The sequence below is a fragment of the Battus philenor genome, unplaced genomic scaffold (genome assembly GCF_028537555.1).
Source record: "Battus philenor isolate CCGP_79_NKW_IND1 unplaced genomic scaffold, ilBatPhil1.0.hap1 SCAF_14, whole genome shotgun sequence".
In the NCBI taxonomy this organism is placed as follows: domain Eukaryota; kingdom Metazoa; phylum Arthropoda; class Insecta; order Lepidoptera; family Papilionidae; genus Battus; species Battus philenor.
The window spans coordinates 14,200,152-14,226,656 of NW_027181676.1; the positions used below are offsets into that span (position 1 = coordinate 14,200,152).

The 26,505-nt window shown below is 35.1% G+C and overlaps 1 protein-coding gene across 1 annotated transcript in view; it reads left to right on the forward strand.

Moving 5' to 3' along the window:
- Positions 1–8,097: 8,097 nt before the first annotated feature.
- Positions 8,098–26,505, forward strand: part of LOC137933712 (intermembrane lipid transfer protein VPS13A-like) — a 79,680-nt gene continuing 61,272 nt past the window's right edge. The window contains exons 1-12 of the mRNA XM_068777736.1: positions 8,098–8,238; positions 9,277–9,677; positions 10,450–10,661; positions 13,546–13,720; positions 14,530–14,803; positions 18,054–18,300; positions 18,556–18,686; positions 19,984–20,184; positions 21,079–21,287; positions 22,141–22,285; positions 23,571–23,707; positions 24,887–25,156. Of these exons, the coding sequence (XP_068633837.1) occupies positions 8,098–8,238; positions 9,277–9,677; positions 10,450–10,661; positions 13,546–13,720; positions 14,530–14,803; positions 18,054–18,300; positions 18,556–18,686; positions 19,984–20,184; positions 21,079–21,287; positions 22,141–22,285; positions 23,571–23,707; positions 24,887–25,156 (2,543 nt within the window). The remainder of the gene's footprint in view (positions 8,239–9,276; positions 9,678–10,449; positions 10,662–13,545; positions 13,721–14,529; positions 14,804–18,053; positions 18,301–18,555; positions 18,687–19,983; positions 20,185–21,078; positions 21,288–22,140; positions 22,286–23,570; positions 23,708–24,886; positions 25,157–26,505) is intronic.

Sequence of the window (26,505 nt, forward strand, 5' to 3'; positions counted from 1 at the left end):
AGTTACAAAAATGTCCACTTTTGGTACTTTAAGAAATTCAGCCGAATTAAAATTTGATCACATTCACAATATTTTAAATATATTAGTAGAGTTATTTACTTCCTTTATTGTGTTTAAAAATCCTTCATACTGTACATAGCAATAGTAATCCAGGGGTAGAGAATTGAGATTTATGATTGTAGGTTGCGGTTAGAATTACCAGGAAACAATCTTATATAACACCACACTTTGTGCAATAATTATATACGATTGCTACTACAAATAAGCTTACAGATGTTGGGTATTAGTGTCCTCTGTGTACTATACCTCCACGGACATCTTTGGGGGAGACCAGTGCCTTGCAATGGGTTGAAACACCCACTTGCTTAAAAGCATCTGAGTAAATAAGTACTTGAGAGATGGTGGTCAAATCACATGAACGATTTAGCTACTGCATTAACAACCTCAGGATATACAAAAACGTGGTGATAGATGGTGAAGAATGAGGTATCGTCTGCTGAGAAGCGACTTAATCCTTTCCACTCCAATGTCGAGTGTCACTCGACACTGATTTTGTTCCACAAGCTCCACTGTCGAGTGATACTCGACATGGTGTAATATTTTTTTTTGCGGAAAATTTTAAAACAGGAAAGATTTTTGTTACTAAAATGTTTGAATCACGAATGAATGAAACATATTCTAGAATCGCAAGATACTATAATTCAATTAAATTTTATCGATGCTACATAACAGCCTTGGAGTGGAAAGGGTTAACGATGATAAAAGAGAAAGTAACAGACATGCTTATAATCTGCAACTGATTGTAGATAAACATGGAAATGAAATTGATCATGTAATAATAAGTTTTGTATGAAGGGAATTTTAAAAATGGATCATGAACGTATCTATAATCTTTGGTTTTTAGGATTCGAAGCTGGATATGTTTTATCGATTGATACGAAAGGAGTGAAATCCATTGTGCAAACCGCAATAATGACAGCTTCTCAGAAAACTTAACATATTAGCGAAGTTTTCTAACACAGGCTATATAGATTTTACTTAGAGTTCATTGTACCGAAATTTCTCATTATTTTTTTTTTAATTTTTACATTCGAATTACAATTCCAAATTCAAATGTACATTCGAATTATAATAATTACGTAATTACGACATTCGTATTCTCGCATAGAATCGTTTGTCATTAGCTCACGCTCCGAGACTACATAATGAGATTGCCGACCCGTTAATTTTGTCGGCCTTTATCTTGATTTCTGAACGTAGAAAATTTTCATGTTTCATTTTAGTTATTACATAAAGATAAAAGTTATTTTGTTCAACATTGAAACTTTCAACCTAATTATTGATAATTTTTTATTATCTATTTTTTTATCCATTTCATTTTTGATTATACTTTGCTTCGCACCAAATGAATTGACAAAAAAAAAACAATTATTTAATAAACGAATATTTAAATGACAAGAATTAGCAAGAATTAGCAGTGATATCGCCTGATTATTTTGTTTTAATTTAGGTTTATAATAAAGTGTTTATGTATAAATCTGTATTTTTAAACTTTATTAAAATATGTGTTGTTATGAAGTTTCTTCCTGCTTTTTGTCTACAACTATTGTTATAGTTGCGTGGTAGAGTCAAAAATAAAATAATAAGTTGACGATCAATAAGAGTTCTGTTAAAAGTTACAATGTCGAATAAACTAATTTTATCTTTACCTTGTAGTTTTTGTTAGTTTTTCGAATTCTGTTCAGCCAGTTCGATATAACAATTGACCTCTAGTTTAACTGACTGTCTTAAGAACATGTCTTTACATCAGAGTTCCTCAAACTTTTTTGTGTCGTTGACCCCTTACCATGTTTTTCCGTGTTGGGTAGACCCCCTACTTACCTGATATTGATTTCCTGTAAATTTCTAACTGTAGTGAAGTTTAGTGTTAAAAACTTAAAGTAAAAACACGTGTTAATTTACACATTTATTAATTGAATTTAAATTAAAACTACTCAAAATTAAAATTTTGTTTCTGTTATGTAAAATATAGGTAACATTAAATAAACAAATATTTTACTTCATAGGTACTTTTATAAATGATGTAAATGTTTTGATATTATAAGATAGAATGATGTAAGTAAATAGGTACTATTAGTGTATGTGTTGAGATCCACTATCGTGGACCCCCGTTTTCATTTTATGGACACCCAAATTTTTTTTCGCTGACGTAGACCCCTTGCAGGTTGTCATAGACCCCTAGGGGTCGATATAGACTACTTTGGAAATCACTGCTTTATATGAAACCTCTTTAAAAAGTAACTTTTTTTTTAAATAACATTTTGATTTTCTTAATAAGGTTTCTTTATAATGTCACTATTGTTGACGCTCGGATATTCTTGTTAAGGTCAAGGCAGTAATAAAACAACAGTGTGCGTGAAGTCTACAACAAGTTCTGTGTAGGTTATTTCAATACTTATATATTGGTGTGCCGTTATCAAAGATTATATCGCGACGTAGCGATACCGTTGTCTTATCTATATTTATATATTAATAACGTTGGTAATCGGTTTGTACGTCTGTGTATTTATTATTTTTACACCTTGAGTATCGACAATATTATTTACTTATAGGCTTTCTCTACTAGTCAACATAAGTCAACATATTTAACACGTTCACTGCGGGCCAAATTTTGAAGAACATTCAGCTGGTGCGGCTGAGGTCGAATCAGCCTCAAGCTGAACTTCCTAGTAGTGCGGTTGAGGCCTTTTCTGCCTCATGTTTCAATCATTTTTTTTACAATATTGAGTCAATGCTTCGCAGACATAAAGAAAGCTATATTTGTCTTAGTCATACCTCATACGGTTGAGTGTAAACAGCCGCCGCACTAGAGAGAAAACACCAGTTTTACGCGCCGCACCAGTGCAAAGTTTACCATGAGGCTGAATCGACCTCAAGCCGCAATGAACGTATTAATACTCTTTTGGATTGTGATACGAATTGAAAACTCCCGTTTGTTCGGACTTCAATGCTTATGAATAATAATACAGTCATAAGCGTACGTAATCATAACAAAGTAAATGTCAGTGTAATGTCAATGTCTGTGACAAGAAATGTCAGAATGACTATATGGGAGTTATGTGTTTTGTAGTGGCCAGTATGTCGCTAATATAGTCGTTAAAAACTAATAAAAAAGGATAGAAATAGTGAAAGAACAATTGACAAAAAGTCATACATACAAGTACACCAATAGCTTTGCGTCGTTTCGTTTTGCGTTTTTTTCGAAGTTGCGTCGCTGCTTAATTAGTACTATTTTTCACTGTGCGTCGTTAGATTTTCGAGGTTGCGTTGTTTTGGGTTCGAGTCTTTAATTTTTTTTTGAAATTTTTTTTATAAAAAGTAGCAACACTTTTTTTTCTAATTGCGCCATGCCATCAAAACTCGGAGATTCCCTTTCTAACTAAAAATCAACGCAATTTTAATACAGTTTTATTTTCACTTTGTTTTGCTAATTTTAGAGTTGAGTTTCAATTACGTAGTGTGTTGTGCTTTTTTTAAAAGAGAATAATAAATTTATATAAATTTTAACGTGTTGTTTCTGGTTACAAAAAAGGTAAAAATTTTTCCAATTTATTTATTATTTCATAGTTATATTATTTTTGTTTTTTAAATGTTTATTTTGTTCAATTTTATTTTTAAAAAGTTGTATTTTCGTAGCCCTGGAATCTATCATCGATCTTTACATGGTTTGCTATAGAAAATCTTAATTCACTTTGCGGCGTTTCAATTTGCGTCGTGTTTTTTTGGAACGTAACTACGACGCAAAGTGGGGTATTGGTGTACTATGCCTGATTTAACAAAACCAATCAGGCACTGTTCCTGAAACAGGCCTTCGGCCTATCTTTTTCCTTTCATTTTCCAAGTCATTATTAAGCGTCTCAAGTTATTGCTTAGCTGCCTCAATTAGTATACTTAGATACATTACACTACGCATAAACTTGTGTAGATATGCTTCTTTTGTGCTATTGATGTCGTGGAAGCTGAAACTAGTAGTGAATTTTTTTTAAACGTAACAAAACCATTTAAGAGTACACTGTAATATATTTGGAGAAGAAATTGTATGAAATAAGATTAAATGGAAAAATTTAGGTAAAGAAAAATAGAAATAGTGGGTTGGATATGTAAATTATTAAAATTTCAAGAAACGTGGCGACGGATAATAGTCGATGGACGAGTTCAATGTAAATAAACGCTGTGAGAATGATAGAAAATGTGAAGGAGGAAAGAGGGAAGAAAGAGAGCAATTGTGAAGAAAGAGAGACAGGGTGAAAATAGGAAGGTATATATCCCTGTCCTAAAAATAAGACGGGTGAAAGAGAGACCACTAATAACGGGGGAAATATGGTGGCCTATTTTAAACTTTTGAATAGTTCACGGACCCTTCCGTTCCGTGAACTCATTTCCGATGAATGTGTAAAAGCCACCAGATCTAACAGCACTAATTTGATTCATAACAATAGTAAGATATTGTCAAGCAAAATACATAGAAATAAAAAATTCTAATTTCTGAGACTTCTGGTACCTTAACCTTCTAATTGGGACCATAAGTCGTCATCATTTCAGCCATAACACGTCCACAGCTGGACATGGTATTCTCACAGATTTCCTAAAGGACCTTTCGGAAGCTGCCTGCGTTCATCGTCTTCCGATGAACTTAACTAGGTTTGTCAACCTTGCTGGTTCAACTTGGTGCTGGCCGGCGGTCCAAGCTCTCCGATCTAGACCCTCAAAGCCTGGCGGATCTGTTCAATGCGCTGTATGATCTGTAAACTCTTACTTCAAATTGTAGATCCGTAATCCAAAATATACAGTGTAACTTTAAATATGGTTAAATTAAAAAAATTTAGAAAAGGACCAATATTTAGCCACTTCCGCACATGCAGTGGTAGTCGTGCAATGAAATGCACCGCCCGCTAGCCCGCTGATAAATGCGTATGCGGTAAACAATGCGAATCACACAACCGCCACCGCCAAATTACTCAACGCGTGTTTCACCCTTCCATCTTCAGGATTTATGTTACACCGATTAGTGCCAAACACAGATTGTTTTACGCATTTATCAGCGGGCTGGCGGGCGGTGCACTTTATTGCACGACTACCACTGCATTTGCGGAAGTGGCTAAATATTGGTTTCTTACTTAGGATGGACTTCCGCGAGGTAACGCCTGATTTCATTAAATAAAAAAATATTATGTTATATGGTTAGGATAAGTTGTAAGGAAATAAGATATTATAAAAGCTTACTTAAAGGCCTTATTAAAATTAATCATCATTCATTCAGTCGTTGAACATCCACTGTTGGACATAAAAATTCCCACAAATTTCATATAGGACCGGTTGGAAGTGTCCTGGATTCAACATTTTAAACAACCTTACAAGTTTAATAAAATTACTCAATATTTACTAGTAATAATCATATCATCTAAGAAAATATGTAACAAAATCCGGGAAAGATATTAGTATAGAATTTATCAGTCTCTATGTGATTTCCAAGCTTGTTTGTAAACTGTACATAACATGACTTTGCTGTTATCAATTTGAAATAATGGAAACATAAATTCTTTTTTTAAATAAATGCTACGATTTTTAAATAACTGTTTTCGTGAGTGCATTTATACGGTTTGTGGTTGTTGTTTAGGCAGTTAACTATATTTCATTCGAGAAAATATTATTAAAAAATTTATTTGCAATTTCACCACGTGGATAATATGTATTATAAAAGTGTAAGTGATTTTAATAAACAAGATAATATTGGCTATTATTAGAATAAAAAAGGTAATTATATTTATGCTTTAATTTTTTATACATACACCTATCCCCCGATTTACACAGTACTTGTTTTACACGTTTTCGCTTTTACACGGTTTTCCAAATTAGTTTTTTTTTTGTTTTAATAACCGATTTTAGTACCATCTCTCATAATGTAAATATTTCTGCTTCAAACATCGAATCGGCACAAATAACTTCGAGTGATGAAAGTGAATTCGAACCTTCGATTCCGAAAAAAAGTAATTTCTGACAGTGATAAAGGATAATAAAACACCTTCGGTTTTATTTTTTGTTCTTCTGTTTAATGTATTGTAATTAAATAAAAAAAATATTAAATATTTTGAATTTGTCAATGCATTTTATTTTTATTTCTGTGTACACCTAAAAATATTGAAAAAAAATCACTACTGTAATAGCAAAATTATGCATTTTCTGCAAGTTTTTCGATTTACACGGTTTTGACTTCAAAATTTTTAATTTTCGATTTACACGTTTTTCTCAGGAACGTATCTACCGTGTAAATAGGGGGATAGGTGTATACAGATACCACTGCTAGAATGTAACTATGAGGATTATAGTAAAGAAAATAAACTTACAATTTTCATACAAACATCTAGCTACTTCGAGCTACCTTGAGTGTATTCGGTCCACATAATGGGAGACCTACCCATGTCTACCTGTTCGTGGTCGCCACTTAGAATCACAGCACCCTTTAGTCGTCACTTGCAGTGACAATGTGCCCCGCATACTGCCACTTTTGACGAGAAATAATTACAATCACATCATACACACAATTTTCACACATACATTTAAACATTTCTTATAAAATATAATGCCGACTTTTTCTACCACTAAACCGTTCAAACGATACAGAGATAAAGATGGTAAATATCATAAAAGAAAAGGAAAAGAAATATCAACGAAGATAAAAAAAAACACTTAACATAAATATATTAATAGCTGCTACGGCAGCATAGCGGTAGAGAAGAAAGACTTGCGAATTCACACTTTGTACATTACAATATAACATTACTTTTGTGCCATCTGCTATCAAGGCATGATCTTTAATGAAATCAGGCGTTACCTCGTGGAAGTCCATCCTTAGTAAGAAAAGGACCAATATATAACCACTGCATGTGCGGAAGTAACTAAATATTGGTCCTTTTCTTACTGAGCAAAATAATTACAATCACATCACTCATACAATTTTCACAAATGATTTATATATTTAAACACTTCTTATATTATTTACATATGCCTAATTTAATGCCGACATTTTCTACCAGTAAGCCGTTCAAACGGTACAGAGATAAAGATGGTAAATATCATAAAAAAAGAAACAACGAAGATTAAAAAAAAACACTTAATCTAATATATAAAATTTCCATGTTACAATGTTAGTTACCGTACTCCTTCGAAACGGCTTGACCGATTTTTACCAAATTTTATATGCGTATTCAGTAGGTCTGAGAATCGGCTATTATCTATTTTCCATACCCCTAAGTGATAAGGGTTGTTCACCCTTAAATATTTTTTTAATTTATTGACGAAATTTTTTGTTTTTATTTTTTAATAATGTGGCATTAAAAAATACATACAATCCTAAATTTTCATTTATCTACGGTCAATCCTTATTTTTTATTTGTTAATTAAAAACTTTAATTTTTGTTGCGAAACGAAGTTTGCGGAATCAGCTAGTATAAATATATTAATAACTGCTACGGCAATACAAGCAATACCGGCCTAGCGGTAGAGAAGGAAGACTTGCGAATTCACACTTTGTCCATCAAATTATAACATTACTGTCGTGCCATCTGCTATCAAGGCAAGATCTTTAATGGAATCAAGCGTTACCTCGTGGAAGTCGATCTTAAGTAATAAAAGGACCAATATTTAGCCACTTCCGCACATGCAGTGGTAGTCGTGCAATAAAGTGCACCGCCCGCCAGCCCGGTAATAAATGCGTATGCGGCAAACAAAGACAAACAAGGCAAGATCGATCAATAATGCATATAATGATATTAAATATTATATAGGATATTAACATGTTTGGGATTAGTATCATACAAGTGATAAAAAGACAATATATAACAGAAAAAAATTAGCGCTAATATTAAGGTTTTTTATTAGCGAAGGTATCAACACTTCTCGCCTGGTAGTATAAACACAAACTTAAATATATTTTATATTAAAGTTTTAAATTTCGAATGTTATTAGCAAAGATCTGTGTAAAATTAGACGAATTTAAATCTTATTCATTTTGTCTTAAGGTTCAGATAAGATTTCACGATGTTCGAGGGAGCCGTCGCTGGTATCCTGAACCGGCTGCTCGGCAAGTACGTTCAGGACCTCGACACGGAGAACCTCAACGTGGGCATCTTCTCCGGAAATGTCAACCTCACTGACCTCAAGCTTAAACCTGAAGCTCTGGTAAGTTCTATATTCTTCATCACCTTCATTTCAGCCGTAAGACGTACACTGATCATAAATTTCAGTAGTAATGCTGCAAAAATTATTAATCCATTATATGTAAAACTATATTTATAAAGAGCAACTTTTTATTGTCGAGGAACAAACTACAACAGAAAGTTAATTATTTTTAAGCACCCTTTTTAAATGTATATTTGTAAAAAGCAATTGTTGACTTTTTCACCGGCTTCTCTCAACAGAAATGCCTTCCAGATGGTTGCTTCCTATAGGGACAATAATGCAGATATTTTAGGTTTATTGACGTTTCGAAAGTGTTCGTAAAACTTTATATCATTCGATTTTTTTATGCGTGCTTTATCGAAAGCATCCATATTTAAGTGAACTGCAGTCATTGTTTTGATATTATTCTATAATTTAAAAATGAATCGCAAAATATGTTGGTAAGCGCATAATTCAACAACGCCTAGACTAATTTGGCCAATTCTTTTTTAAACGGTTTTATTTAGTTCGACCCGTACGGAATTAATTTGCGTCAAAATTAGAAATTGAAATTTAAGCACCTTCCCGTTGTCAGATTGATCTGAAATTTGGTACACACATTTAATTTAGATGACAATAAAATATAATAAAATCAATAACATTATAAATCTAAGATGGCCGCCGATACAAAATGGCGGATTACATATTTTTCCTTAACCCCCTCAATATGGGTATCAAATGAAAGGGCTACACTAGTAAAACACGATAATTATGTCAAAATTTAAAATTCAAGATGGACGCCGTTCCAATATGGCGGACTAGGTACATATTTTTCCTCAACCACCACAATATGGGTATCAAAAAACCGTTTAACTTAAAAGTTTTTTAAATGTATTTATTTTAAATGTTCGTTGAAGTTCACGGATGTTTTTCACAGCGTGAAAAATTCGAATAATTGCCGCGGAAACCCTTAAAACAGCATTTTTCTTTTTTTCCATACAAACGTTTTATAACTGTAACGTAGAGTCATATTAAATATTTGTAAATATTCTTCAACAGTATGAGTTAGATCTTCCGATCGACGTGAAAATCGGAACAATTGGCCGCATCAGTCTTCAAATACCGTGGTCAGGACTGTACACGAATCCAGTTGTCGTCAATATAGAAGACGTACTCTTGCTGGTGGGTCCAGCTATATCCAACAGCTACTTCGACCCGGAAAGAGAGAGAAGACTAACCAGGGCTGCGAAGAGAAAGATCCTGCAGGACTTGGAAGCGGAGAGTGAGATATTAAAAGGTCCGCAGAATTTCTTTGAGAACCTGTTCACAGCAATTGTGAATAATATTCAGATTTACGTGAGGAACGTTCACGTCAGGTACGAGGACTCCATCAGCTCGAAGGACGGACCTTTGGCTTGTGGTCTGTGCTTGCAGAGTCTCTCTATCGAAACCACTAATAGGTAATTATATTTACTTACTTCTAAATTGATTCAGGCAACATAAAGCATAGAGTCTTCATGTTAGTAAGAATAGTAAGGCTGGGGATTTTTTTTATGGCCCCCGATTTTGGGGCCCTCTCGTACCCCCTATCTTTTGTGGGACAGGGACTTTACGGGCAAATTTAATTATTCACATAATTTTTTATTATTTACTTTCTCTTCTTTCATACTTCACATTGTCTTTCGGTCTATTCTTTCATGCCACAATTCTGCTGTCTTTCCTTTTTGCTATGTATCACCTTTCATTCATTCCTCTTTACTTTTTACATTTTCATAATTACATTGTTATTTTATATCACATTTTTATTACTTAAATTCTATAATTATTTTATATCACAGTACTTTATATTATTTAGCTCTTATTTTGTCTTCATTATCTATTTATTTGCAATATTTACGTTTTATTTCTTTCTATAGCATTTTTTACGATTTTTCTGCAGAGGGTGATGAATGACTGTTTGGTGTCTTTTTCGCTTATCAGGGGAATTATTATTAAACATATATACAAACATATATACCTTTTATATATATAAGGTATATATATATACCATATATATATATAAGGTGAGTGTATACAAGGTGATTGATTACAGGTATGACAGCTAGAAAAAAGTGATTTTAATATTGGATTAAAGTGATCATTTCTTAACGTTAAAAATAAAGATATATTGATTTTAAAAATTTAAGGTTAATTGTGAAGTTTTGAAATTAAAACGAAGTTTTAATTGAACAGCAAATGGAAACCGTCGGTGACACCGGTGAACGCGTCCACCGTATACCAGATGATGCGCATCGAATCTCTTTCACTGTACTGGAACCCAACCGCCACCGCGCTCGACGACAACGAAACTGCCCACATAACCCCCATGCAGTATTACAATTGGAAGCATTATATGCTGACTGGACTGAACAAGTTTTCCATGCATCACGAAGATTTCGAATTTTGTGAGTATCGACATTTATCATAATCGTCTATTGAAGAATTTATTATTCTAGTTCTTACAGGTGTGATTATTTTAACCATAGATGGACATAGACGTTCTCTATAGATTTAATGGAATCAGGCGTTACCTTGCGGAAGTCCATCCTAAGTAAGAAAAGGACCAATATTTTGCCACTTCCAGCCAGTCTACAGTACACTCTGTGTTTGGCACTAATCGGTGTAAAATAACTCCTGAAGATGCCCCGTGGAGGGATGAAACACGTGTTGAGTGGTTTAACGGTGGCAGTTGTGTAATTCGCATTGTTTGCCGCATACGCATTTATCAGCGGGCTGGCGGGAAGTGCACTTTGTTGCACGACTACCACTGCATGTGCGGAAGTGGCGAAATATTGGTCCTTTTCTTACTTCTCTATAGATTTCCAGTAAACCCTATGAGAAAAAATTTGCATCTAGCATCTTTCGACAATGACCTCTTCTATCCGCCCACAAGAATGTCCCAAGCTTCACCAGAGGCCACCAAACTAAAACCTTCAGGTTCCAGCAGTCATCTGTTCCACGTGCTAGGTACCCTGCCCACTGCAATTTCAACTTGCCCATCAGTTGGGCTATGTCGGATTCTAAGGATCTTATCTTCTCTTCTCCTCTTGATCTCATAAAGAAGTCATGATCATCGCTTTATCCATAGCTCATTGACTAGCGGGATTATTTTAAAAAGCTTGTGTAATATTTTGAATAATAGCACATCGAATACCTCATTTTTATACCTTAATAAATTAACTAATGATTTTGAAAGAAAAGGTGACTTTATAAATGAAAACATCACCATATCTCTCCGAGCGTTTTAAAAGAATTATTACAGTTTGATTAAATGAGATTGTATGTATACATATCAATAAAATAATATTTTTTTATTTAAGTACAATATTAGGAATTTCATTTCTTAGTATAACATACAGTTTTTTTATTCGACTGTACGCAAAATATTTGACCTCTGTCTCGCCTGATGTTAAGTGATGACGAGGTCAACACGCTTGCCTAGAAAAAACTTAATCACTCTAGATTTTAAGACTCCAATACAATTTTTTTTTCCGACAATACGCAAAATATTTGACCTCTGTCTCGCCTGATGTTAAGTGATGACGAGGTCTACACTCTTGCCTAGAAAAAACCTAATCACTCTAGATTTTAAGACTCCAATACAATTTTTTTTCCGACAATACGCAAAATATTTGACCTCTGTCTCGCCTGATGTTAAGTGATGATGAGGTCTACACGCTTGCCTAGAAAAAACCTAATCACTCTAGATTTTAAGACTCCAATACAATTTTTTTTCCGACAATACGCAAAATATTTGACCTCTGTCTCGCCTGATGTTAAGTGATGACGAGGTCTACACGCTTGCCTAGAAAAAACCTAATCACTCTAGATTTTAAGACTCCAATACAATTTTTTTTCCGACAATACGCAAAATATTTGACCTCTGTCTCGCCTGATGTTAAGTGATGACGAGGTCTACACGCTTGCCTAGAAAAAACCTAATCACTCTAGATTTTAAGACTCCAATACAATTTTTTTTTGCGACAATACGCAAAATATTTGACCTCTGTCTCGCCTGATGTTAAGTGATGATGAGGTCTACACGCTTGCCTAGAAAAAACCTAATCGCTCTAGATTTTAAGACTCCAATACAATTTTTTTTTGCGACAATACGCAAAATATTTGACCTCTGTCTCGCCTGATGTTAAGTGATGACGAGGTCTACACGCTTGCCTAGAAAAAACCTAATCACTCTAGATTTTAAGACTCCAATACAATTTTTTTTCCGACAATACGCAAAATATTTGACCTCTGTCTCGCCTGATGTTAAGTGATGATGAGGTCTACACGCTTGCCTAGAAAAAACCTAATCACTCTAGATTTTAAGACTCCAATACAATTTTTTTTTGCGACAATACGCAAAATATTTGACCTCTGTCTCGCCTGATGTTAAGTGATGACGAGGTCTACACGCTTGCCTAGAAAAAACCTAATCACTCTAGATTTTAAGACTCCAATACAATTTTTTTTTGCGACAATACGCAAAATATTTGACCTCTGTCTCGCCTGATGTTAAGTGATGACGAGGTCTACACGCTTGCCTAGAAAAACCTAATCACTCTAGATTTTAAGACCCCAATACAATTTTTTTTCCGACAATACGCAAAATATTTGACCTCTATCTCGCCTGATGTTAAGTGATGAAGAAGTCTATACGCTTGCCTAGAAAAACCTAATCACTCTAGATTTTAAGACCCCAATACAATTTTTTTTCCGACAATACGCAAAATATTTGACCTCTGTCTCGCCTGATGTTAAGTGATGAAGAGGTCTATACGCTTGCCTAGAAAAACCTAATCACTCTAGATTTTAAGACCCCAATACAATTTTTTTTCCGACAATACGCAAAATATTTGACCTCTATCTCGCCTGATGTTAAGTGATGAAGAAGTCTATACGCTTGCCTAGAAAAACCTAATCACTCTAGATTTTAAGACCTCAATACAATGTTTTTTTCCGACAATACGCAAAATATTTGACCTCTGCCTCGCCTGATGTTAAGTGATGGTGGTCTACACGCTTGCCTAGAAAAACCTAATCGCTTTTTACTTTAAGACTCCCAAGTTATAGTCAGTTGGAAACAAAAACGCTGGTAGATTGTTCCATAGCCGGTTGACGGCGTTGTTAGGCCCCGCCACTAGATGGACCAGTCGTGGGAAATCGCTGGTTGCGAGCAGCGCAAGATTAGACATCGTGCTGATCTTTGGAAAGCCCTAAGTCTTGAAAAGAAGAAGATATATATATATATACATATGTGTTCATATATATATGTATTCTATTGTATTTCAGTGTTGAAACCTGTAACATGTAAGGTGAAGGTGTTAATAAACAGATCGGCAGAAGCGAGGGTACCAAGACTTCTACTGGACGCAGTGCTGCAAGACAGTGCGTTGCAGCTCTCACGACGACAGTATCTCTCCATTGAAAACCTGTTGTCTTCATTTCGACGTATAAAGTTAAATAGGTTGGTATTCAATATTGTTATTATTGAGGAACAAACTAATTGATACATACTAACAATCATACAAAATATTTACAAGATACAGAGTAAAACAGAAAGGCGTGGGAATTTAAACTAGACGGTGGTAGTACAGTGATAAGAACTGAGATATATAATCTTATATTATTCAAACTTTGTGCATTAATTATATATTATTGCCACTGCTCACAAACAGGTTTCCAATGGACAACAGCGTCCTCTGCCTACCATAATACCACACTGCAATCGCCAACCTTACCTGCCAAACTTGGCGATTATAGTTTATATTCCATAGATATCTTTACAGAAGAACCTCTTCGATATATATTACTTTTAACCCTTTCGTCACCGGCGCCAGATTTAGACAGCATCCACCTTGTAATGTAGGCTTATGTGTAGATCCCTGTTTTAAGATTTATCACAGCCAAATAAATTACTAAGAATTATTCGAAATTCCATTTTTAATCAATATACCAGTAAAATCTTTAAATATGTAACACAAATGAAAAAATTCTAACATCAGCTTACCGTCATGCAATGTGCATACTTCGCGTTGCACATGCCCGGTTCAGTAGCGTCACTTCGGCGAAACGGACTGTGGTAAGGAATGGGTTAAATTTGACTTTGTACAATACATATCGTTGAAGTAATTTACATTTTTTTAAATATTTTTAAGGTATGTAATTACATTCAAATTCACAATAATTATGTGTCGGAGAATTAACCTCTGCGGGACGATTTTCCTGGGCCGGAAATTCCAAGAAAATGCTAAAAAAATGTTTTTTTTTTTCTAGAAAATACCGTCATCTCCACCCCGGTGTTCCTTTGTCGAAGGACATCAGAAAATGGTGGCGATACGCTTACAACGTGGTGGTTGAGCAGAGGGTCAGACCTTACACATGGGCGGCCATAAAGAAGCACCGAGAGACCTGTAAAGTTTACAAACAGACCTACAAAAGCACTCTGCGGAGTCCAAACGACATAGAACTGAAGCTGGACTTGCAGAAGTGCGAAGATAACCTCCCGATCATATCCGTCGTCATTGCGAGGGAACAGGCTAAGTTCGAAGTGAGAATATAGTGTTTAATGGAATCAGGCGTTATTATGCGAAACTCCATCCTAAGTAAAAAAAGGACCAATATTTAGCCACTTCCGCACATGCAGTAGTAGTCGTGCAATAAAATGCACCGCCCGCCAGCCCGCTGATGAATGCGCATGCGGCAAACAACGCGAATTACACAACCGCCACCGCTAAATCTCAACACGTGTTTCACCCCTCCACGGGGCATCTTCAGGAGCTATGCTACACCGATTAGTGACTCTGTGTTTGGCACTAATCGGCATGTGCGGAAGTGGCTAAATATTAGTCCTTTTCTTACTTAATATAGTGTTTATAACTGTCATTAGTATCACTGTGAAATCTCTCTGACTTAAACAAAATGATTTATACATCAATCTGGTTCTTGTTCCTAAGTATATTAATTAACTATGCCCGCGACTACATCCGCGGGGAAATTAACAAAAAAATTATTAGGCTTATTTAGTTTTATAAGAATTTTTCTGAAATAAAAGTAGTTGCAAGTTCCGTTAAAATTAGACAATCATTTCAGAGATTAGACGCAACAAACAGACAATCAACGACAGACAACATTTTTTTTAAATGTACTTTTGATATACGTACAGTATAAGGCGATTTTTTAAATATATAAATTCAGGAAAAATAGCGATGTACATAAGCACTAGAGACATAGAAAAGTATGTTATATCTTTCTCTTGGCTTCAAAAATGTAGCCCTTTTGAGGGCTACTGTATACGCTATTACAATTCAGTCCTGTGTAATATATTTTTATTATCTCATAATAAATTTAAGAAGTTCGTCGGAGAACGATGACCACCTCGCTCTGTAAGTCTATCTTAATTATCTTCTGTCGAACAACAGACACTCTAGGGCTGTATAACAGTGTCCATCACGCAGCGGTAGCAATATCGAATCAATATATTGTTATGTTATTTGTTAGTTTCTGAAGACTTACTTGATTTCAAAATATAGTTTTGTTAGTAAACAGCGATATTTTTTTAATTAACCCAGGTGAGCCCTGAGAAATTTCCGCTTTTGACTCTGTTAGGAAGACTTTTCAATTTGCTTGTCATTAGCCAAAGTACAGAGATAAGTTCAACAACGCTCACCATCCACGAGGCTAAATAGCGAGGTGGTCATCGTTGTCCGTCGAACAACAGACACTCTAGGGCTGTATAAGAGTGTCTATCATGCGGCGGTAGCGATATCACGCCACACGAACTCGTGCGTGTATTACACGGACGAGACTCAAGATGCGATCGCAAGATTCATCGATATAAATACGGCAACCGCCGCACAGATACTGGCGCACAACCTGAGGATGACAATATGGAGTATGGATGAGGATGTGGTCGCACGAAACGTAATTTTAAAAACTGTACATTGTTAGGGTGTCTTTAAAATAGATCAAACATACACATTCAAAAACGTGAACAAAAACTTTTGGAAATATTTATGGTACTTGTAAAAACAAAGACATGGACGCGAAAGAAAAGAAAAGAAGTGTAAAAAATTCAATAACGTTTTGAAAGATTTTTGTGATAATCTGGAATGCATAGCTCTAATTACTAGATTAAGGATATTTTAAATGAGATCCCAAAAAATATACATCATTATTTATTGTGGGCTAATTTCGAATCAGAGAGTGTTTGGAACTTCATACCTGTAAATGGAAGAATACCTTGTAGAAAAGTTTAATTAGATAGTACTATAACGATAATAATATAAATAAATTAATGAATCATAAGATCTAGATCAGTGTTTCTTAACCTTTTCTTTGCCAAGCCTCACTTAATATATATAATTTTTAAATTGAAACAAGAGGATTAAATGCGTATTAAATCCATTTTCGAATATTTAATGGAATCAGGCGTTACATTGCGGAAGTCAATTCTAAGTAAGAAAAGGACCAATATTTAGCCACTTCCGCACATGAGCACGCATTTATCAGCGGGCTGGCGGGCGGTGCACTTTGTTGCACGACTACCATTTTTTTTTTTTTTTTTTTTTTTTTTTTTATGACCCCCGCTATTGGGAGTCTCTCGTACCCCTATCTTTTTGTGGGACAGGGTCTTTTGTTACAGTAATTTTTTCACATATATTTTTTTTTATTTTCATACTCATCAGTCTTTCATCACATATTCTTTTAGTCTGTCTTTCATGCTATATTTCTTTCTTTTGTGCCCTTCTATACTACTCTTCTTTCATCCCTTTTTTTATTTTGTATATCTTATTTTCTAGGTATCACATATTTGCACATTTATTATTTATTTTATAACAGTCTTTTATCTTATACCTAGGTTTTATTTATTTCTATAATCTTTTTAACTATTGTTTTACAATAATATACAAAATCCTGCCTAGTAGCTTTATCGCCTATCAGGGAGGGTATCGTGTCTTCTTTGACCTGAACACCAGACCGGCACTCGAAGTCGAGCCGGAGTCCCCCGAATGCGGGACACCGGGGCACGACTACCATTGCATGTGCGGAAGTGGCTAAATATTGGTCCTTTTCTTACCATTTTCGAATTGCCCCTTAACAATTAAATTACCTCGTTGTGGAGCGTGGGTCCCACGTTAGAAAACACTGCTCTAGATAATAGACGGATTCAATTTCTAAAATTAGATCTAGGAGTATCTTTCATCCTACATGCCAGTGTTTAGCTGTATCTATTCATTCTCCACAGAGATACGAGTAGCATGTTTTATACGTATTTTTATCTATATCTTGCTAGATTATTTTAATCCAGATTTAAGTAACTTATATTAAATGCGTTCCAGACTTGAGATCGTAAATAACTTTGGTAGGAATTTTAAAAGCTGGCAATCCTTCACTGCCATCCATCGGCTGAAAAGAAGGAGAATACTTTATTGTTGTTACATATGCGTGTGTTCGTTATATCAGATGATAGACCTGCTGCAGGGCATGAGCTTGTCCTAAAGATTGCGATGACCTTTATTGCGCTGCTCACGACCTGGACCTTCGTTTTACCTTGGGGAGAGCCTGCCCACGCCACATCTTCGTGGTTGCTACTCCAGAACCTTTTGGTTCTAACGACCCTAGGTTATACGAACAATGTGCCCGTTCACTCTTCAGATGAGTAATATTTCGACCTACATCTGTGACCCTGGTTTTTCCTAATTGGCAAATTCGTTACTTAGCGATGATATAGTACGAACTGAAAAAAAAATCGAGAATGTTCCTTGATTTCTAAATTCAAAACATTATGATATCCGTAGTTGCTGTCGCAAGAACCGGATCGCATAGAGGTGGTGGAAAGTGAGTTTGATTGGTGGAGGCCTACAACTTCGGACGTGGATAGTGATTCCGACGCGGAAAAAAAGTCCCACGTGGAACTGTGTGTAAAGACCGAACGTAGCCGGAGCCTGTGGACACACCTTTCCAGTCCAGAAAAGAAGAGAGTATGCGAATTGATTGGATACGTAGAGGGTGCTCCAAAACAGGATAAATCTAAACAATGTATCGGTAAGGGAAAACGCATTATTTAGTTTTTTTTAATTAATAATTAATTTTAACGAATAATAAAAGAGTGGTATGAATACTAAATGAAAAATATATTAAACTTCAAAATAAGGTTCTATATATATAGTTAGCGAATTGATTTTAATGTGATAATAATTTGACAATGTATTTCATTGACTAAATAAAACAGATCAAAAATAATATAGCATTTATACGAGTATATATGTATTTGTGTACATTACTTTTTGTATGTTTTAGAACATAAGCTGAACTTAACTTTGGCCAACTGTTCGTTCACGTTGATGAACAGAAGTAAAGAGGTTTTGGTGGTGAGTCTCACTCAGTTCCTCGCATCACTGGAGACGCGGCCATCGGCAAAGGCTTACAAGGTAATTTCTTTATACAAGCCTTCGCATTTTATTAGTTTTTCGTACTTAAGAAACGTACATACATAATTATTTTACTTTTATATGAAGGTTATAAATTCGTATATATATTTGTTCGATATTGTATCCGAACGTAACACTTTTTATTTGTACTTGAGTGCGTGTATCGGAACGCATGGCGTCTTTCACCGGCTTCTAACAAAAGACGATCTTTTTCTTTTTGCATCTACCATCAACGGACATTTTACAATTGTAACATATTTGATTTCTTAACATTAAATAATTAACTAAATGTTCTTGTTTTATATCGAAAACCAACATTAAATTCTGCTTCGAGCCGTCGAGACTTAAACATACCATAAATACTTTTATTTTATTAATTATGAAAAAGTTTCCAATACGTATTTATACATTTATAACAGTGACAGATGGTCAATAAAATATTTTAAGGCTTTCAAATAAAGTATTACAAACTAGAGCAGAGTTTCCCAACGTGGGAGTCATTTCCCATAGGTGGACAATTTGATTATTAAAGGGGGCAATTCGAACTGATTCGACACGAGTTTAAACCTTTTGCTCTGGGGTTTAACATTTTCGTAAAAGCAAATTCATAAATAATTTCGTTAAATAATTATACGAAATAATTAATAAATTTAGAAAAAAAATATTTTAATTAAAAAAAATTATTAAGAATTTTTATTACATGTTTTAAAAAATTACTTGTGTATCACTCTGTGTTTGGCACTAATCGGTGCAACATAACTCCTGAAGATGCCCCGTGGAGGGGTGAAACACGTGTTGAGTGATTTGACGGTGGCGGTTGTGTGGCGGAGTGACGCATTGTTTGCCGCATACGCATTTATCAGCGGGCTGGCGGGCGGTGCACTTTGTTGCACGACTGCCGCTGCATGTGCGGAAGTGGCTAAATATTGGTCCTTTTCTTACTTACTTGTGTATATATACATGGGGGATTATAAGAACTTTTAGAAAGACTAAATTGGAGCATGACAGCATGAAGTTTGAGAAAAACTTATTTAGACCTAAGACATTACAAATTACTTATTTATATAAAGATTTATTTTAATAAATAGAGAATAATAAAGTTTTATAAATGAGAAAATATTAGAATGAAAATTATGTGTTTGTATAATAAATAAAACACTTAAGTTAAATTAAGTCACTCGTAATTATTTTAAAGCACGAATCGCTAGTGCAATTGTGAAAATTTAGATTGAACTGTCAGCTATGAAATGTTAATGCGATATTGACTTTTAAGTTATTAACATATTGTGTATTCCAGCTATCGGCGCGTGCGGAAAGTATAGTGGTGGAAGGAGCGACATCTGACGGTGACCTCGTTCCTTTATTGACAACCGAGAAAGGCACTGCTTTAGCCGGTTCCAACCTGCTGGCGGTAGACTTCGAAAGGAACCCGTGCAACAGCGAAGCGGACTACGGCCTCTGTTGGTTGATGGAACCTATAGAGGTTTTATATGTTGAAGTAAGTTATCAGGGGAAAACATGATCATGTCAATTTCAGACATATGACGTTGACAATTGGACATATAGGTCTACCCCATGGATTTTCAAGAACAATTTACGTCCGGTTGGCAGCGGCTTACATCAGTGTTTTCCAAGGGCATTGACAAGGTCATCTGTCTACCTTTTATGTGGACATTTAATGGAATCAGGCGTTACCTTGCGGAAGTCCATCCTAAGTAAGAAAAGGACCAATATTTAGCCACTTCCGCACATGCAGTGGTAGTGCACCGAGAGTTATGTTACACCGATTATTGTTTAGTGATTGTGTGATTCGCATTGTTTGCCGCATACGCATTTATCAGCGGGCTAGCGGGCGGTGCACTTTATTGCACGACTACGACTACATGTGCGGAAGTGGCTAAATATTGGTCCTTTTCTTACTTCTATGTGGACGTCTGTGGTCTCCCCTCCAAAATCTTAGCTTCAGCAGTCACTGATTAAGCTTTCTACTGCTACATCAAAATGCCATTCTGTTGGTCTATGTGTACTTTGGTTTCTCCACAGACCTCCGTATCCTTGGTTCAATCTCGTAGAGAAATCACAAGCACCAGTCGTTTCCATGACTCTTTGTGTGATTGTGAGGTTTCCAATGCGGCTCTGCCCAAGTTAAAATGTAAATTGTTGAACTATAGAGAGAAGGCGAAGAAAGTAAAACAATGCATGGAAAGAAATGAAAAACATTTAGAAGGACCGAAGATGAGTATGGAAATCAATTAAAATTATGTAAATAGAGATCCTGTCCACCCAAATGATAGAGGTTGAAAAAGAGGCTTTAAAAACGGGGCCATAAAGAAATTTCTGTACTGGTAACGTATGCTGGCTATCCTTAATAATCACTTTTTTTTCTCCACAGCATGCGTTCACGGAGTTAATAAACTTCTTCCAAACTCACTCAATGACGTCGGAAGACCTGGCGGAGGAGCTGTCCCAGGTGGCGGAGCGCGCTAGCGGAGTCGGGCGTTCGGTGCTGGCATACGCTGTCAGTCGCCGGAAGGTGTTCCAGGTCAACGTGGACTTGAAAGGCCCTTGCATCGTTATCCCGGAGCATGGATGCGTTCATAAGTAACTTTATTTATCTTTTCATATTTAAATATCATTCAATGTTTTTAAAATTAGAAAGAGCAACTTTTGACAGTCAACTAAAACGCAAAGTAATATCTAATGAAATTATATCGATATTAAAATGTACACAATCCATATAGATATAGATTGTTTTATGTAAACTTCGTTCAAGTTTTGACAAAATGGTAAGCCTTTTTCGAAAATCTAATTCACAAATTTTTGAGTATTCATGTTAAGATAAAAAATAAATATAAAATTCATTTATTAGACACTGGAAATTTTAACAGAATTCTCATTGATCGACAACTTGTTATCTTTTTATTCTTTTAATTTATTTTATTTTTATTTTACTCTGTTTGTTTTATAATTGTGGAGAAAAAGCAGGAAGAAACTCCACAACAACACATCTTTCAATATAGTTCAACACATATTTATACGTATACACTTTACCAGATATAGTGTAATTAAAACAATCAGGTGAAGTCCCTGCCAAGGATTCGTGTCATTTAAATATTCGTTTATTGAATAATAAGGTTTTACCGTCAATATATTTTTATAGTGCGTTTTGAATTTTGTGAATGATAGATAGTCCAATGTTTTGTGGAATTTTATTAAAAAACCTTTTTCCGTTTATTTTTGCAGACGAAACTTTGGTACAGTCAGTTTTTCACAGTGCCTTGTGAACACTATGGAAGTTTCCTATTTTTTATTTATCATGATTATTATAAAAATGTTTCCATTGATTGTATTGGTACCACATTGACTTCGTTATTTCTTTATTGTTACAGACCTGAATCTCCATTAAAAAACACTGACTATATATGTTGGTTACTATGAATTATTGTTTCTACAGATCAGGACATGTGATGGTATTGGACGTGAGCCGCATCGTGGTGAAGTCGGACCTTCAGCCGCCTAACCTGGTCCTCGAGGATGCAACCTGCATGGAGCTGGAGGAGAAACTATACGACCGACTACACGCAGAATGCTCGTACCAAGTAAGTGAGGACAATCCTCACATTCTCTTTTACTCCTCTTTCTTCTCTTTTTAGGTTGATTCGGCAGGAAAAATGGCTACAAGTTTAATTCTTCTTATGTGTAAGACATAGTGTTCTTTTATGACATAGTATAGCGACAACAACTCGCTGCATAATTTATTACGCGAAAAAAACTAGGAACTCATCTGCTGCAGAAACTCACAACACAAGCGGTAACCACACGGCACCAGCAACCACTGCACATGCGACACTCCAAACAGGACATCGCGTCATTCGAAAAACACTACTAACTCTACCACAACACCCGTTCTTAGGAGTCGGCCTGCTCCCTAGCCGGTAACAGCGTGGACGAATCGAGGTTGGATAAACAGAACATCAACACTACACAGCTCTACTCAGGTAGAGCAGTTTGCTACGTTCGATGGTCATCATACAACTGGAACGCATCTGTCCAGCTGTTTCATTTTTAAGTTCACGGACCCTTCCGCTCCGTGGACTCAGTTCCGGTAAAACTGTAAAAACCCCCGTGGCTAACAGCATCAACTTCAACAGAAACCAAGCAAAACTAGGAGCGTTCGTATTTATATATACCTATCACCGTCACACATATCTTCTGTCGCTCTCACACAAACGACACGTGTGATTGGTTGTAAATAAGGAATTGTGATTGGGTAAGTTAGCAGTAATATTTGGTATGAATTCAGGATCCAGGCAAAGAATCTCTAAGAGACAGACTTTTAAAATAGAAAGGTAGACTATAGAAGATAGAGATAGAAAGCGCATTGACGTCTTGGAAATGTAATGCCTAAGAATGCAGACAAAAGTAATGCAGAAGAATACTGTATTCTCCGAGAGCGCTGAAGCAATGTGCATCGGCCATTTTCCTTCTTTTTATATTATTTAGATACATTATGCGAAATAAAAATAATGCTATTAAAACATTTGTTATTCTTGGTAATTTGAATGATTCAAGATATGTATGTAGTCTGGTTTTGCGAGGATCAATTGAAAGCACTCCTGGAATATGCCCTATGCGTGGAAATTCATAGAATGAAAAACCTGTCTAAAAGCCTCCGTGATCACAAGTCCTTACGATTAGGAAGAAAAATATCTTTATAATCTATCATCATCACCGCTATCTCAGCCATAGGAAGATCAGTCCTCTGGTTCACAGGCCTCATCTATAGAATTTCAATGGAAGGGTCTGAAAGCAGCCTTACCTCATCTTCCGAACTTACCAATGTTCACTGCCCACCACGTTAGACTTTAATGATGATCATTTCAGGTACTCTTTTCCGAGTGGAACGAACCATGGCGAGAGTCTAGAAAATACGCGGACTCCGAACTGCATCTCATACCAAAAGTTAAAGCTCAGCTAGTCTTCTCAAGTAGTATCAAGAAGGATTACAAATTGCTACCGAGGTAATATAAACGGGATGATTTTTACATTTACTATCAAGGTAATATATACGGAATGACTTTTACATTTACTATCAAGGTAATATATACGGGGTGATTTTTACATTTACTATCAAAGTAATATATATGGGATGATTTTTATATTTACTATCAAGGTAATATATACGGGATGATTTTTACATTTACTATCAAAGTAATATATACGGGATGATTTTTATATTTACTATCAAGATAATATATACGGGATGATTTTTACATTTACTATCAAGGTAATATATAGGGAATGATTTTTACATTTACTATCAAGGTAATATATACGGGATGATTTTTATATTTACTATCAAGGTAATATATACGGGATGATTTTTACATTTACTATCAAAGTAATATATACGGGATGATTTTTATATTTACTATCAAGATAATATATACGGGATGATTTTTACATTTACTATCAAGGTAATATATAGGGAATGATTTTTACATTTACTATCAAGGTAATATATACGGGATGATTTTTATATTTACTATCAAGGTAATATAAACGGGATGATTTTTACATTTACTATCAAGGTAATATATACGGGGTGATTTTTACATTTACTATCAAAGTAATATATACGGGATGATTTTTATATTTACTATCAAGGTAATATATACGGGATGATTTTTATATTTACTATCAAGATAATATATACGAGATAATTTTTTTATTCACTATCATTAAATTTATGATACACCTTATCCGAAAACTCTTATTTGACTTCAGTTATATTAAATAATGTAATGGTAATACAATTGTAAGAAAAAGTAATTTATTGTTTACTATGTCTGCAGATTTATACTGACAGAAATATTATCCTCTCGCATTCCGATAAAAAATATTGATGTGACATATTTCAGAGTGAGCAACGGTAGAGAACTAAGATTTGCAATCATAGGTCATAGATTCGAATTCTAGGACACACATGTTATATAATTCACAATTTGTGCATTAATTATATAGGATTGCCACTGCTCAAATATGTTTCCAGAAGATGGGCAGCAACTTCTTCTGCGTACCATAATACCACGCTGCGATCGCCAACCTGTCTGGCATCTTTCGGAGATGCCAGTGCCAGTGGGCGTTCATGGGCTGATATGAGGCGATGATTATTTAAAATAACTGTGTTTTTGTTTCAGATACAAATTAAATATATCTTTGTCGAGTCTAAAATTAAACCTGTCAGATCGCATCATCGGACATCTGCTAGATTTCTGTGACAACCTTCCCGTACCCGTACCGAACACGGTACCAGTTTCCTTTATAGACTCCGGTGATTACGTCGAAGAGTTAGAGGATCCGGAGGTCGCGGAGGCTTTGGAACTGGACCGTGTGTCTGCAGACCCTGGGTATAATGATCTGGTGAAACTGAGGCAGAAGATCGTTGCTGCTTACTTGAGTAGAAACAGGTACATAATCTTTTATGTTATTTTATCACTTTACAATTGCTGTTATCATTTTTACCGGTTTTTAAATATTTGAAATCTGCAAGGTCCAATACACGTTGTCAATTTATTTTCATAATTTTATGGATAAAAATAGCGGAGATAGTCAAAGATATCTTTTTTTTTCTATAAATAGATAAGATAAATAACAGAGAAGAATGATACGTAAAGAGTTCTTTCAAATATATATATATATATATATATATATATATACACATATACATATATGTATTCAAAGATTACTCGGTATAAAATTAACTTTCAAACTATATAAAGGTTATAATTTTAAATAAATCAATTCTTGAGATATAATAAATATTAAATTTTTCGTCTTCTAAAAAGTTGCATTTTCGAATATATCAATTTTGCCGCTTGGGCGGTAAAAGGAAGAAAGTCCAATCAAAAGACAAACAAACAAAAGCCTTTTCATCGCCACCACTGAATAATCTCGTATTATGCTAATGCAAGATTCTTCCGTTTCTGTCAAATTCGGTATCTATAGGTAGTATTATCAGGGGCGGCTTAACCTATAGTGCAGGATGTGCAATACACACGGGCGCCTGAGACGACGGAACAGAAATTCGATACATTTCGCTGTTCGTACTCGTAAAACTTAAAACACAATACGAAACATGAACTATCGCGGTTCCTCGCTTAGTTTCGCAACAGGGATGTGCTACAGGCATAAAAACAACGAGTGTTTTTCTGCCGTCATAAGAAGAAAGATCGTAACTAATAACACACTGTAAGCTATACCTACTTATGAAATAGTTTGTTGGAATATGAAAAAACGAGAGAGGGGGGGGGGGGTGTCAAGCCTAGGAGGCGCCAGGGTTTCATTGCACACGGGCGCTACACGAGCTAAAGCTGCCCCTGAGTTTTATACCTTGTGATTTTAAAAAGGATCTTTTTATACCTGTTTATTACACCGTTAATGTTTTCTACGAAAAAAGCAGTAAATCATTTATGAAAATAGTTTAATGAAACTAAAACGGTAAACAACTATCACGATATGATTCGGGAACGAAATTATCACAAGTAGAATCGTAAGAACAAGTACCAAAAAGGTTCGATAAGTTTGCAGCAATGGGTATGCAGTAAGGAGTATAACTTGGCTACTTTTGTACTTTTTTATTAATATATTTACAGTAACGTATTAATATTATAATCTTTTTTAAAGAATCGATCACAAACTAAGCCAATGTGACTCGAAAAAACTGTAAAAACAGTTGCAGTGAAGGAGTCGACAGAAATTACCGATGACGGTCAATATATAACATCGCTCGAATAATTATCGTAATTGACATTACTTT